The sequence below is a fragment of the Anopheles coustani genome, chromosome 3 (genome assembly GCF_943734705.1).
Source record: "Anopheles coustani chromosome 3, idAnoCousDA_361_x.2, whole genome shotgun sequence".
Classification (NCBI taxonomy): domain Eukaryota; kingdom Metazoa; phylum Arthropoda; class Insecta; order Diptera; family Culicidae; genus Anopheles; species Anopheles coustani.
The window spans coordinates 16,686,721-16,700,989 of NC_071288.1; the positions used below are offsets into that span (position 1 = coordinate 16,686,721).

General features: G+C 47.6%; 1 protein-coding gene and 1 non-coding gene across 2 annotated transcripts in view; one reads left to right on the plus strand and one right to left on the minus strand.

The window, feature by feature from the left end:
- Nucleotides 1–1,040: 1,040 nt before the first annotated feature.
- The window catches only part of LOC131272048 (myotubularin-related protein 4), a 28,319-nt gene continuing 15,090 nt past the window's right edge, over nt 1,041–14,269 (minus strand). The window contains exons 2-12 of the mRNA XM_058273665.1: nt 12,183–12,306; nt 11,917–12,106; nt 11,005–11,844; nt 10,556–10,937; nt 9,937–10,472; nt 8,928–9,850; nt 6,745–7,256; nt 6,004–6,509; nt 5,740–5,929; nt 5,552–5,668; nt 1,041–2,972 (exon numbers count right to left, since the gene is read on the minus strand). Coding sequence (XP_058129648.1) covers nt 2,367–2,972; nt 5,552–5,668; nt 5,740–5,929; nt 6,004–6,509; nt 6,745–7,256; nt 8,928–9,850; nt 9,937–10,472; nt 10,556–10,937; nt 11,005–11,844; nt 11,917–12,106; nt 12,183–12,303 — 4,923 coding nt within the window. The 5' untranslated portion in view covers nt 12,304–12,306 and the 3' untranslated portion in view covers nt 1,041–2,366. The remainder of the gene's footprint in view (nt 2,973–5,551; nt 5,669–5,739; nt 5,930–6,003; nt 6,510–6,744; nt 7,257–8,927; nt 9,851–9,936; nt 10,473–10,555; nt 10,938–11,004; nt 11,845–11,916; nt 12,107–12,182; nt 12,307–14,269) is intronic.
- On the plus strand, nt 3,315–3,387 carry Trnam-cau (transfer RNA methionine (anticodon CAU)). The gene has a single exon. It is a non-coding gene; the product is annotated as a tRNA-Met (tRNA).

A 14,269-nucleotide genomic window follows, 5' to 3' on the forward strand; every position in this document is an offset into this window, starting at 1 on the left:
TGGACAACCCCAGTACAATGTTTTCTTCAGATTATTACGCATTTCCAAATGAAGGAAAAATTACAACTTTTAAGGGGAAAGTAATTTGAAGAATTGATCTGGATCCATTTCGGACTGGTGTTTTTAGTTTAATCGCATTTGCACGGACTCAAGAGGTTAAACCTCTAGGTAGCCATGGGAACCACAACGGAATTTCCCATTTTTTTTCCTAAAATAGAACATTACGTGTATCATCCAACAAAAATAAAGAAATTAGAAAAGAAATGCAGCAATTGTAAAACGAAACGAAGCAATTTGTGATAATTTGTAAGCGTACGTTTGACCACCATATTACCCTAAACAGCCGGCCGGGATGTTCACCAACACCAGCGCATGCGCAACGTTCATCTCAGCTGTTGCTGCAAGATGAAGGCTCACTGCGACGATGGAATGCGGCGAGTGAGATGAGCCGTGAGATGAAGATGACGTGAGGTGAAAATCTTGAGCCTAACTCCAGAAGTTTTAAATTTAAATTTGGTTCTCCAGAACCCTTTCCATATCTATTCTGCAATTGTACTTTGAGAACAATTTTGGTTTATGGTTTTTGTTTTAAATTGTGGCATTTTTTAACCTAATTTCTTTCAGTAAAAAACTAAAACTGCGATAAACCGTACCAAACTGTTATTTTGTAGTTTTGCTGTTTGTGTATTTCACGTATTTGTTTTTTTTGTTTGTTTGCGGTACGATACAATTGTTTATAATGCTATTAGTTTGTCAACTAGTTGTTGATGCCATGCTGGGTGGAATCGGTGGCAACCGGTATTTCCCCCGAAAGTGATTGCTCATCTCCGGTCCTCCAGAGACGGGAATCTCTGCGTGCGCGCGAGCTGGATGTATATTTCGTGTGACAGTTCCTTATCGTTTTACTTAGTTCTTGTCTTGTAGGTGAAATTATATGTTTAAAAAAGGAAGATGAAAAAAACGTAAAAAACTTTTCTCTACTCACACTCCTGTGTAATAATCTTGTGTTTTGCCACGTGATCGGGGTTGTTTGCTAAATGTTATAGACTGCTTACAGTACGTCTATTATTTGCTTTTTATCTACTGTGTGTGTTTTTTTTTCTTTTACTATTTGGATAGCAGCATGCACAGCAGCGAGGGGCGTACCATTGGGAGCTAAGAAGGAAATCGTTTCTAGCTGCTTGTGTTGATTTTTGCGTCAAAACCTAGTTTTGTTTTTGCTTTCTTGTTCTACTTGGCTGCGATATTAGAACTACCCTTTGATTTGTTAGCTATGCTGATTACAATTTTTAAACGATATATCCTTCCCATGTGTATTTGCATTGCTCTGTTTTCGTTTATCTATGTATACATTTTCTTTGTGTTCTCGATGGTGTTTTCTGTTATTTTGTGTTTTTGTTTTTTGTTTTTTTTTCTTGCGATTTTGTGGCTTCCACACTATACCTTTTTCTTATTTATAATTGCTTGTTTCGAGCCTATTTTTGTTTGTTTCCACATTTGGAGGTTGGGCCACTCGTAGGAATAGTTTTCTCATTGTATGTTCTAATACCGTTGATTTTGTCAATTTTACGATCTCAATGCGTTTTCCCTAAAAGGTTTCCAATTTTTGGTTTTAATATTATTTAATTTTCATTCCTCCAGATATAGGTGCACCATTTTTTGTATTGCCACATAAGTTATAATTGATAACGACCAGCTTTCTTTAATCCCCTATGTTTTTGCTCTACATTGCATAACTTGCAAAAATAGAGTCTAACCGTTTCTGACCAAATCACACAGCGTTAGCTGAACGCATTCAAAGTTGATAAAACAAAAGGCAAAATATTAAAAAAAAAACTCAATCGAAAAAAGGTCGACAAACGCACGTGCTTAATGTGTAATAATGAGTCCGCAATGTACATACATATATTATCGTTTGCGAGTCTTTTTTTTTCTTTTACACTGATTTTTGTTTGATTGCTCATTCCAGTGAAAACCAAACCGATTGTTAAGGAAACGCAGTCCAGTCCAGGAGCATCTTATCGTAAAGGGGCAAAGTAGCGGTAAGCTTCCTTTTTTAATAGTAATAAATAGTGAAGAACGTAGGCGTATAAAAACAATAACAAAGATAATCAAATGTAATCGATCATGTGATGGAGCTCTGTACATTCCAGAGCGGAGGGGCCATAGTATAACAAAATCTATATCCAATGAAAATGATTACTTGCCAGTCTAGTGACGATGATAAATAATTGTTTGTGTTGGTTAATGTTGGGGAAAAGTTATACCAATCCACGCTGACTTTGGGGCACATTCCCTTTGGGTGATGCCTTTTAAAAACAACAGGGGGCAATTAGGGAGTCGGAGAGAGACAGAGTGTCTTGGGATTAATTCGATGCCGCTGCGGCGACGTTCTGCTTGCAGCAACTTTCGTTCACCCGCGGCGGCTCTGAGCTGCCCCTGAGCGCGTTGCCCTCGTGCTTCCATTCGGCCATCATCGAATGCACCGAGGGGTGATTATTGCCGGCCGATCGCGACAGATTGCTCGCACTGTTGTTGCTGGTCGCCCGGTATAAGCTGGTGGCACTTCCGTTGGCAACGGTGCCCGGCGCGCAGCTAGAGGTGTTGGTGTTGGTGGTGGAATTGACGGCGGGGGCCACGGTCGACGATATTCGCTGGTAGCAGGGACCGCACAATCGCACCGGCTGGTATAGCCGTTCGTCCGGCAGGTGTGCCGAGTACTCGGAGCAGTTTGCGCAGAAGATTTGACCGCACGAACGGCAATGGTGCTTGCGAAGGCCGAGCCAGAACTCGGTCTGACAGGTGGTGCAGCGCGTGACGGCATGGTCTGGCACCCACAGGACGCTGCTGCTACCGACGCCACTGCTGTACTGCATCTGCTGCGATGAGTTGGCACCGGACGAAGGCGCACTGCGGTCATCCACCGCCTCCCAGGAACAGTTGGATGCGTTTTCGTTCATCGAATCGATCATCTGCACCAGAGAGAACATAGATAAAGGGAGTAAAAAAAAACATAAAAAATTAAACAGCCATCGAACTCTCCACCGCACCATAACACACTTGAAGCACATTGGAAACCATTAAAAAAAAATTGCAATATTATACTCTAGTCGCAATCCAACAGCATATATTAAACAAAGTTTCTTTTCCCTTGGAAACAGCCAAAAACGATGGTCAAATAAATCCCCCATCGATGGCCCACCTCTCGCTGCAATTCAGTCCCATATTTCAACGCAAGTATGTTTCACCGTGAGAAGCTCTGCATGCGTTCTACCTAGACTTTTGTTACGCTTTATCCCCACTCCTAACACACAGCCTCGATAGCGCAGTCGGTAGCGCGTAAGTCTCATAATCTTAAGGTCGTGAGTTCGATCCTCACTCGGGGCAGGAAACAACTTTTTTCTCGCACTACTCGGAGCGGGAAACTTTTTTTTTCAACGATTGTCTGGAACAATTGGGTTATTCTTTTTTCATTTTCATCCTTTTTATATAAACTCAACAACAAGCTTAAACTCAAACAAAAATCAAAAACCGCTTTGTGAAGCACATGAAACATGCAATGAAAAACAATTGATTGTTTCTTTTTTGAGAGTGATAAGTTATCGGTTTGTTGAGTTAGAGGGTTTTTATTTAATGAACCTTGAAGGAAGGATTAGTATAGCACAGAAAATGAAACAAAACACATCCATCGGGACGCGCGTACAGTTTCCGAAAAGTACGCGTTTACAAAATTTTCTAAAGACACACAAGTAAACAAAAATAGGAGTGTGCAAAATTAAAATCATCACTGACCAGTTGATGGGGGAAGGATACATCAGCGTCAATCTTGTGTCCACTACCACCGCCACCACCACCACCACCATCATCACTACTGCCTCTTCCCCAAGAGAAAGTTCTTGCGCGTGTTTCTTCCATTCTGCGTATCATTTGAATTCCACCAAAAACACTGCTGTCCACATCATCATCATCATCGTTTTCATCCTCCTCCTCGCTACTTTCGCTGAAGTATCGTTTCAAAAACGTGCCATCCAACACAAGCCCTTCGTTGGCGCTTCCTAGCGGATCGTAGTTCATAGGAGTTTCCCTCGGGGGGCGTGTGTCACGATAAAATTCCCCAGCAAAAAGTTCCTCCCCGGTCGGGCCATGTTTCTTCTGCTTGGTACGTTCGAGGAACCGTCTTACGGTACGGCAAACGCGAGCCGTGTGCGTAAACAAACGCTGATGCTTCCGTAATTCCTCACGAAGTTGCTGTTCTTCTATAGTTGGAGTGGATTGTCCATCCACTCCTGGCATCAAGAACTCCTCTTGCTCCTTTTCGTCTTCCTCTTCGTCGGAAAAAAGAAGAAGGGAAGTGCACGGTGGTGCTTCGAGACATTCCAAGCTCTCTCCATCCGATTCCTTCGTTGATGGAGGACATTCCCAACGGTGTTGCTGCTTCTCATGCGTCATGGTAGTAGAAGTAGTTGTGGTTGAGGTGCAACTTCTTGTTGTCCACTGAACCGTCGGGTAAAAGTAGGAGGTGGTGGTGGTTGTGGCGTGGTGCAGTGAACATGGCCCACTACCTGCAACGCAACAACGACCACAAACTGTCCTTGAATCGCTAGTGCTGCTACTGTCGAGGTCGGTGAAGGTAGTGGAAGCAGCAGCAGCGGCAGTGAAAGTAGCAACAGCTCTGGTTATGGAAAGGCTCACCGGCACCTAGTGGTTGTAGTAGTAGGTAGGTAGGTAGGTTGGTAGGTTTGGTCGACAGGTTGATAGGTAATACTAGTCGTATCGATAACAACAGTTCAAAAACACCTCATCTCTTCACATGCCAATGCCAATGGTGGAGGAGAATAAATCACTCAGGGTTGGTTAAAGGGGTCGGCAGGAGGATATAGGTGGTAGTAGTAGTAGTAGTAGAGGACGGTGGACGGTAGTTTGTTATGCTGGTTTAGATCGCATGTTTTTTTGTTCTCTCGGTTAAGCCAATCAGCATACGCGCAGCATGTAAGGTTTTAGGGTGGCTTTCCGAGTAGAAAACGATTGGACAAGAACATAGAGAAAAGAAGATGAGAAAATAAAATATAAGATAAGCAGATCAACGGTGGCAGCCAAACGGAACAAAATAGAAAGGAATTTGAAGCGCTTTTAAAAAAGGCGCAAGCAACACAAGTTACTACGATAAACAAACAGTTCTCTTTTTGCGGGATATTCTTATGATCTGAAAATATGGCCTGGCTTAAGTTTGGATGGATCTTGCCTTCTTCGTCCGGTATGTACCATTTTCCCCTTTTTTCATCAAACCAAGTTTGGAGCAAACAACGTTAAAGCCCTTTCTTCCTGGAGTCTGGTGGCCAAAAAGAAAAGCATTAAGCTTTGCATTTGTGTCGAAAGGTGAAGCAGATTGTCCACTTTTTCTCGTACGAGACAAAAAGGACAAATGAGAAAGCTTGTTATATTGAAGGAATCAATCCTCTTTGGACATGTTAGAAAGCCTGTGAAAGGAGTGAAGGAATGGATCCTCCAGCGGAAGGTGTACATCGTATGTCACTACGAGTCTTCTGCTTACCGGATCATCGTTGCCGTCCGGCTGCTGGACGCTGCTACCACAACAGTGCTGGCAGGATTTTTTCATGAGAGCCAACCGGGTCGCATACAGTTCGCGCTGTAACGCTTCCTCGCGTAACTGGAAGAAAAGGTAAAGAACATAAACGTGGAGTTGAATAAACTCATTTGTGGTAGTTTAAGCTAGCTTACCCGATGCTCGTAAACAATCTGCTGGAGGCGCAAGTTTTGCTCGGACAAGGCATGGGCCAACCCGTCCGGGCAGGAGAACGTCGCAACCGGTGGCCGATCCGTCGCAAACTGTACGGTGCTCGGTGGTGTCAGTGGCAGTGAGCGGACGCCCGGCGTCGAAAACCGAGAGTGTGTGGCACTTGGGGATAAACTGTAAGAAAAGGGTTGAAAGGAATTGGTTTAGGATCGATATGTGGATCGAATTCCTTTCTCGATTCCCCTCACCTTCCATTGGTTGGTTTGATAGGACTCATGAGTGCTTCGTGCTTCGAAAGGGACGAGTTTCGCCGTCTCCTTTGCTGCTGCTCCTTCTGTAGCCGCTCGCCAGCATCGGTGCATCCGGTGCCGGAATGTGGCTGTTTGCCGTTGATTTCGAGCTGCTGAAACTGCGGCTGAATGATGATGCTTTCGTCCATCAGCATCATCGAGCTGAGCATATTGTTAGTAATGGGCGGCGGCGGGGATGTCGTTCGCGCCAGACTGTTCGCTTTCAGCTTGTTGTAGTTGACGCTGCAGTTGTTGTGTTGACCAATCGAGGCAGGCGGTCCACGATCACTTTCCGGCACGGATGGGGAAACTTCCGGCTGCTGCTGCTGCTGATGCAGTGGCCGTGAACGTAGATTATCGAGAAGCTCCTTTGGTGTTGAACGGGTGTCGCGGGTTGCGATCCCATCGGGAACATCGTACGCTGCCCGGCCAGTGTACGTAGACGTTGGCTGATTTGATAATTTCTACAAAAGGAAGGAAGTAGATAGAAAATTATTTACAAGCTCACTTTCACTCAACACCAGCTGTCAAACGCCCGCATAACCTTAAATCAGGACTTGTAAACTCAAATAACTATGGCAACGTGACTATGGCTCGTTGCCCTGGTAATTTAAGTTCATAGTGGTAGTTTGAGGTCCAGGAAGTGTTTCACAGCAGTCATTTTTCATCGTCATCTCAGCTGACGCCGAAGACACTTACCCTATCGTAATCCTGACTATCACTAGTAAAATCACATCCGTTGCTATCACCAGTCTGCGCTGTGGTAGTGGTTCCCACTGTTGTTCCCCCACCGGCGGTGTCCTTGTTATCATCGCCCGTCCGTTCGATCCTCCCCAATCCCCCGTTCACCGCCACCAACAATTCCAGCTGACTGCTACTATCACTGTTTCCTACGGCTACTAGTTTACTAATACTACCACCACCATCTTCAGCCACTTGGTCGGCTGCTCCTTCCTTTCGCCTTTCGTACACCGCTGCCTCGTCCGTCATCATTTGTAGCTTTTCCGGTCGACTAACGCCTGCATTTCCAGTGTGATGTGGGCTTAGCGGGAACGCACAAGACGCCGACGGTCCGTACTGGTCCATCGGCACCAGCGTATCGGTGCTGGTTTCGATCGAACCGTGCCAAAGGTTAGGACTGAACGATCGACCACCGTTTGGCAATGGTGAGGACGAATTTAGTCGATTCTGGGAGCCGGAGAGGTTCATATCTGGACGTAGCAAAAAGAGAAAAATATATTAGTGAACATGTGCAAGTCAAATAACAGAATAGAATTACAAACACACATCCTACGCAAGCAAGACGAACGAGACCGTTTGGATTACTTTTGGTTGTCGGAAAAAGCGTGCATGATTGTATTATTAAACTTCCTCTTATTTCTATAATATTCCCATCTGAGACCGGATCCTTCCTTATACGAGCGGACATTTTATTTTAAACTTTTCCATATGTTTTATCAAAGCTATTTTAACATATCTAAATATATTATACATCGTTTTGACCATCGTTATAGTGCACCTGTTTTTCTGCAATTGGCCAGTATCGTGTTTCAATGAGATAAAAGTGCTCGCATCTTTTATTATATAAATTAACAAACATCGTCCATTCCATTGAGTATTTTTTTTTATAACTTGTAATTTTCAATCGTGACGTCCAGAACTCTCAATTACACAATCGTAGCAAATTAGACGCAATATAATTGAACATGTCGCCTTCAATAATTTACGACTTCCACTTTGTCTGCGTAAGGTACATAGAATAAACAATTGCAAAAAAACAGGACATAACCACAGAAAAAAAACATAAACTTTGATTCTAACCGGAGAAGAATAAAAAAACGAATTACGACAAAAAAGTAAGGTATACCAAAAAAAAAAAGGTAAACAAATCAGTTCTTATCAAGTGTAGTTTCTTCTGCCAGTCTTTGGCGGGTTCCAGTGAACCATTTAGCGCGTTATCAATAACAGAGCAAGAAGCCACCCCAGACATTTGCATTCCTTTCATCCCAATTTTGTAAGGGTATTTTACAGTGTACAATCTTATTACGCGAAATGCGAAATCTTCTAGACAAGAGTGTTTTTAATTAAAAAAAAAACTTCCAACAAGATTATGCTTTTTTGTTCGTTTCTTGTATGTTTCTCGTTTAGTGGTTTATGTTTCATTTATTTGTTTACATTTCGTATCGCTATCAGGTTTTGTACGCTAAGACTCAGCATCGCCCGTAAGTTCCCTCCAGGAAACCGAAGCATCTGGATCCGGTCAGACGTTATCGCTAGAAATTTCGGGTGCGAATCTGTGGTCAGTTCTATGCCGACGACGATGCGGTTTTGTTACATTTGAAATAAGTATTATATGTACACAGATTTTCCCATCTCTCACCCTAAGTCATAACAAACCCGTTTCGCAAGCCTTGAAGAAAATCAAACTTATCTCCTCGACATACTTTTTTGAAGAGAAATGTTTCCGTTCCAACTCTGTCATGCGTGTCAATAGAAAAAGAGAGAGAGAGAAAGAGTAAGCACTGCCACGTAAGGATGGACAGTGCCTTTTTTGTCCTTTGCGCCTTAGAACTTCCTGTGAGCGGAACCCCAAAAGACTTCTTTTATGCTTGCGCAACAAAAGAGGACTAAGTTTGCATTTTTGTGGACATCGTAGAAAAGTTTGGCGAGTGCTTTCACGTGTGTGCCCGAAAAGGGAACGTACAACATAACGCCCAAACATTGGTTCTACCATGTCCCGGTCACCTTTCCGACAACCGAAGGAATCCCTTTTTCTGTTTTACAACACTCCAAAAACCTGGTCCTGAAGCGCTTTGGTCTCGGTCTTTAGATGTGTTGCCGTAGGAAGTGTTTGATAATTTTGTACAGCTTGTCGTATTTACCACCGACTCCGGTTCCGACGAGTAAGCTTCCTCCGTCAACACCGTCACAGCCGACGCCGCTTAGGTCCACACTTTCCATCATAAGATCGTCCCCGGTGATGATCGGTCGTCCAATGATGTTACGAATGCCACCACCACCACCACCACCGCCACCACCGTCGGATACATCGTTCCGTGGCCCACCACCAACCACCGTCGATTGGTAGTTTTCGATCTTGATGATCCGGGAGGTATTTTCATCGATATCTTCCACTGATAGTCGCTGGTGTAATGGTTGGTGATGGTTCTTCTGCCCTTCGGTGGGTAGTGCCGGGGAGCTGCTACGCTGCTGACCGAACGGTACGGACGCCGTTGGAAGTTCCGGGACGATCGGTTGGAACCGGTAGCTATCGGTGTGATCGTGCGCCGGCGGTGTTCCACCGGCCATCGTGGTCAGGGCACGCACGTCGGTGGTCGCAGTGGGAATGAGTGTGGCTGTTGCCGCGGCAACTAAACTGTCCACTCCACCAGCACCACCAGCGCCACCGCTACTGCCGTTACTTAGGAAAAGACTAGATGGAACGGAAGTGTCAGTTGTTCCGGTGGTCGTGTCACCGTTGCAGGTGCGTCGCTGCTGCGGCTGGTTCTTGTTGCCGCCACCCTCGAGCTCCTCGACGTCCACCTGGTTCAAGTCTTGTGTCAGCCGCTGCAGCTTCTCGGTCGCGTGCTGGATAAAAGAATCACCGGAGTCTAGGGTCAGCTGGGGGCTGGTGGTGGTGTTGTTGCCACCCCGAAGATGATGCTGCAGCAGAAGCCGATGATAGTGGTGTTCGTCGGTCGAGTTGAGTTGCATAGGATCGGGCGAAATTTCCCGATCGGACGATAGGTTCGAATCGATGGAACTCTCCTCCTGCGATAGATGGAGCACTGGACCACCGAGAATGCTACCGAGTCGGGGGGAAGGGAAATATTTTCATTTATTTGTGAACCCTGGTTTGGAAGGCCACAGACGGCTGGCCACCACACTTACCTTGAGTCTACGGTCATGTTGGGATCGCTGGAACGGCGCGCCATTGCACCGCCACTGGTCGCCTCTTTGATATCACTGTACGAGCGTGTTTTCGTCATGGACCCGTTTAAATCCTGCCCCCCGGCAGCTGCCACCCCACCGTTGCTACCCACGGCCACCACCGACGGTTCACCCACGGTTATGATACTACCCTCGACGCCCCTTCGGCCCGCTGCTGGCCCGACGGCGGTGGTATCGGTGGTGTGTCCGACCGGATTGGCGGGCGGATATTCGGCCGCATCCGAGGCACACTGCTGATTGCCACCCCAGCTGCCCAGGTACACTTCGCTCCAGAGGCGCAGATCGCGCACGTTGTGCGCCGGCCAGAGGACCCGCTCGCGGTTCGGCACGTACAGGTGATTCTTGTAGATCGGCCCGGACAGGAACGGCCACACGGAGAACGTCCGATCGGGAACGCTGTTCTCCTGCCGCTCCTTGACCGTGTTGCAGAGGAACGTTCCGAACAGGCACGAGTGAGAGTGTTGCGCCAATTTAATCTGGGATGGGAAAGTAAAAAGGAGCGTTGTCCATTGAGGTAACGTCAACGTTGGAATGGTCTCTAAGGGTGCTACACACTTACCAGGTAGCCCATATCGAACTCGAAACTGCACGGAAACTGTTGATGAATCTGATGCACACAGTCGAGCCATTGCAGGAACACTGGACACCGTTCGTTCGCCTCATCGGACCCGGGTCCGTGACCGCAGCGATCGGCGAACTTGTGTCCAAAGCTGAGCCACTCCCGCTCGACCAACACACGGAAGCCATCGATCGTGCGGTAGTAGGGATCGAGGCACAGCTGGGCCGTGGCAACGATCTGCGGCGTACGATCCCAACCGTCGGAACAGTGCACCAACACCGGCCGCCCGTTACGCTCGATCGCATGGCAGACAACCATCGACGCTGCCAGCAGGCCGGAAAGATGCTGCAACCAAACGGTACGTTCCAACATTCCGAGCCAGCTGTAAAACAAACTCAAACCAGTTATAGTCTTGTTCATGTCCGGCATCCTTCCCTTGTGGTACCTACCCTGGAATGTCCGCCTGTGACGCACAAAGTTGTCTCAGTGCGTGGAAACTCTTCCGTATCACGTGTATGTTCCCGAGGCTCATAAACTGAATCTCTGCGCTCGGGTAGTACTCGGCACACTCGCAACCACCGCCCCGTGCCCGATTGGTGACCGCCGACGTGTACGATCGGGCGTCCACGATGAGGATCTTCTTCGGTTCATCCATCTCCACCTCCTCGTGGCTTCCCTCGGGACTTCTCGGGGGGCTACTTTCGCTGGATGCCTCGGAACTGTTTCGAGTACGCTGTGAGGTTCTTCTCGAGCGTTCCTGTTGCTGTGACCGATCCTGGCTGCCCTTGTCGAACGAACACGCATCGGAGAGGGCTTTCAAAAGCTGCTCGTCCTTTGAGTTACGCCACCCAAGCCAACCGACTTCGGGCTGGCTGCATCGGGCGATCACTGCACCGGTGCGCTGATGACGCCACACGACGGCCGGGATGCGCCTCGAGCTCCTAAAGCTAGCCACATTCTGTAGCGTGTCGTCCGAGATGCAGGCCGGTACGAGCAGCAACCGTGGATAGGACGGGCAGAGCTTGAAGTCCGCATTCGCTTGACTGATGCGCCACGCGCCCTGGAGATCGAACTGTAGGCGCTCCGCTTCTTGCCGGAACTCGTCATCGAACGAACCGACGCGCTGTAGCCGTCCGGCCCACTCGTTGTCCTGGTTGAGGGCCGCCGAATCCGAGGCCCACACTTGAAACGGAAAGGCAAACAGCGACTCCAGTGTCTCCGGAACGCCGATCGCGAGTGTTATCCGACGGTGCCATTCGCTGCATTGTTCCGAGGTGGCAAATGAACATCTGTTGGACGCGAGAAAATACTCCAATTAGAGAACCACTTCAAAGCGAAAGATCAAACCGAGAAAGACGTACTTGACGGTGCTGGCATCCTTGCAGTTGACGATCAGGTGAAACAGATCGCGCACCTGTGTCGACTCGATCAGTCCGAGCGGAACCGACACCTCCGCGCCGGTGCTGTTCTTCTGCAGAAACAGCCTGTAGTTCGACAGGGCGAGGATCCCGTCGTCCGTTTGACCCAGATAGTGGACCCCTTCACCGGCCACTGAAGCGGGAAGGGAATTCAGGAAAATGTTAAAAACCCCATTCGGGTCTCGGTCGAACCCGGATCTCGTACTTACATTCGGTAAACGGGACGGTGAGCTTTTCATCATCCTTTAAGAGGGCTGGCTTCGGGAAGAGCTCGGCCGGCTTCACCATGCACAATGATGACTGCGGCGAACCGGTGCCCGACCCCTCCATTATCTGGCAAAGAGACAAGAATAGAGAAGGAGATTAGGATCGTTTGATTCCTTGGTGATTCCCGTAGGTGTTGCTATAAGTTCCCCTCCGCCGGCGTGCAGATAAGATATCTCCGGAGAGATTTGTCTTCCGCTTTTTCTCGCACCATCAGATCACGTTACTGTTACTAACTCCATCCTCATAAAGAAGTGGCGATCCGTTAATTATGGCCCGATGTTATCAAGACCCCCCCTCTTGCGCCTGATGATCCATCAATCATTCACTCTCACTCTCGAGCTGGTTTTGATTGAGAAAAGGTTAATGCAGTTCCAATCCTCCCCACGATAAGAAGGCGCCCGATGGCCTACCTTCAACTGAACCTTCTTCCGATGCAATCAAACGTCCATCAGGATGGACATAGTAGGTCCCACAGCACAACCCGCCACCTTCTGCGTAACCGTGCGGAAGAGATCGAAAGGCCAGACCCATTTCTCTCCGCCCTGCGGGTGTTATCTGCGGTGGTTGCATATAGTTGGATCAGCTGTTTGGCAAACAAACACTTGCTTGGGGGGAGGGCGCCAGATGTGGAACGCATCAAAACCGTTCGTCGCGCGAATGGAAAATTTTCCCATCTCAAGGAGATGTTGTTGTGATGTGATGATTGTTTGGTGTGAACGGTTTGTGCGTGCACCGAACCGAACAACAACATCACGGGGGATGAAGTGTGATGTGTGCTCTGATAGTGCATCTGCAGTTTCCCGCGCGAGGCCGCAACGTCGCCGACGGTGACCTCCGGCACCGCAAAAGTGTTGTCCCAGATGGGCAGCTTGAAGTCGGTTGTCAGATTGCACATCTGGCACCTATCGCTCGCGCCCCGAGGGATGTCTATGGGTGAACCTTTACGTGACCTCCTCCTGGTGTACGATGTTGAGCCATCGAGTGGAGGATTCTAAGGGTTGAGTGCGAACGGTCAGATTTCGACTGAAGTTCTTTTCCTTCAGAGAATAAGAAACTTCTGGAAATCTCGTCGATTATTATATCGGATATCAGATATACTCCATCATCCAATATTGGATAAGATGACATCCTGATTATATTGAAATGATCGCCGAAGTATTTTAACCGTAGATCAAGTTTCCTTCAGGTAAGAGAGGTCTCTTATACCTTCTTAAACTCTTCGTTCATCCATGAAATCCAATAAATTGGATCATGATCGGATTTCTCAACTCCCATAACTTGAGGACTCCTATGTTTGATTGATATTTACTTTTCTAGCACCTCCGTGCGAGTTTCGGCTTTGCTGGCTGTTAAAGAGCAGGAACTTTATCCCCATCGTTGATGAAGGATCCCGGCGTTGTAGAGATTACGCCGCCAAATTCGTGGATGCGGCGAAAACGTAAGACTGGCTCTCTGGCACGATCGCGTATTCCCCGCGCCTTATCACTATGAGTGTATTTTTGCAGGTCGTTTTTTAAATTTACTATAGGTTTTTTCTACACTCCCCGATCAGTTCCAAAGTGTTCCAGAATATTCCGCTCCGCACTGCGATAATGTGTAGGCCTCTTCCTTCGTTGCAGACGTGCAGAGGTTGATAATACTTGAGAGGTTCCGCACAGATATTCTTCCCCGTCCACTGAGTGCGGTAATAGCTGGGTTGTGTTCTTACGGTGAATGAAGCTTACGTACGCTCCGGTCGAGCGCTGGAATACGTTTGTGATCGCTGACCAGCTGTACCGGGGGTAAAATATGGTGAGAATACCCGTCCCCGACTTCGGAAGCCAATGCGGAGTGACAGAGCAAGAGAGAACGAGAGAGGTTGTGGGATGAGCAGAGGCTATTAGAATGATTGTGTATTTGAACACGTCTTCAAACAGAGAGAAAGAGAGAGAGGAAGTGGGTAGCTCCGCAGGGCAGGGAGAAGCGAAGAAGTGGAGTGGGATACGGATGATTGCCTCAATCTTGGTGGCCACCTTCTTCGACTGATTAT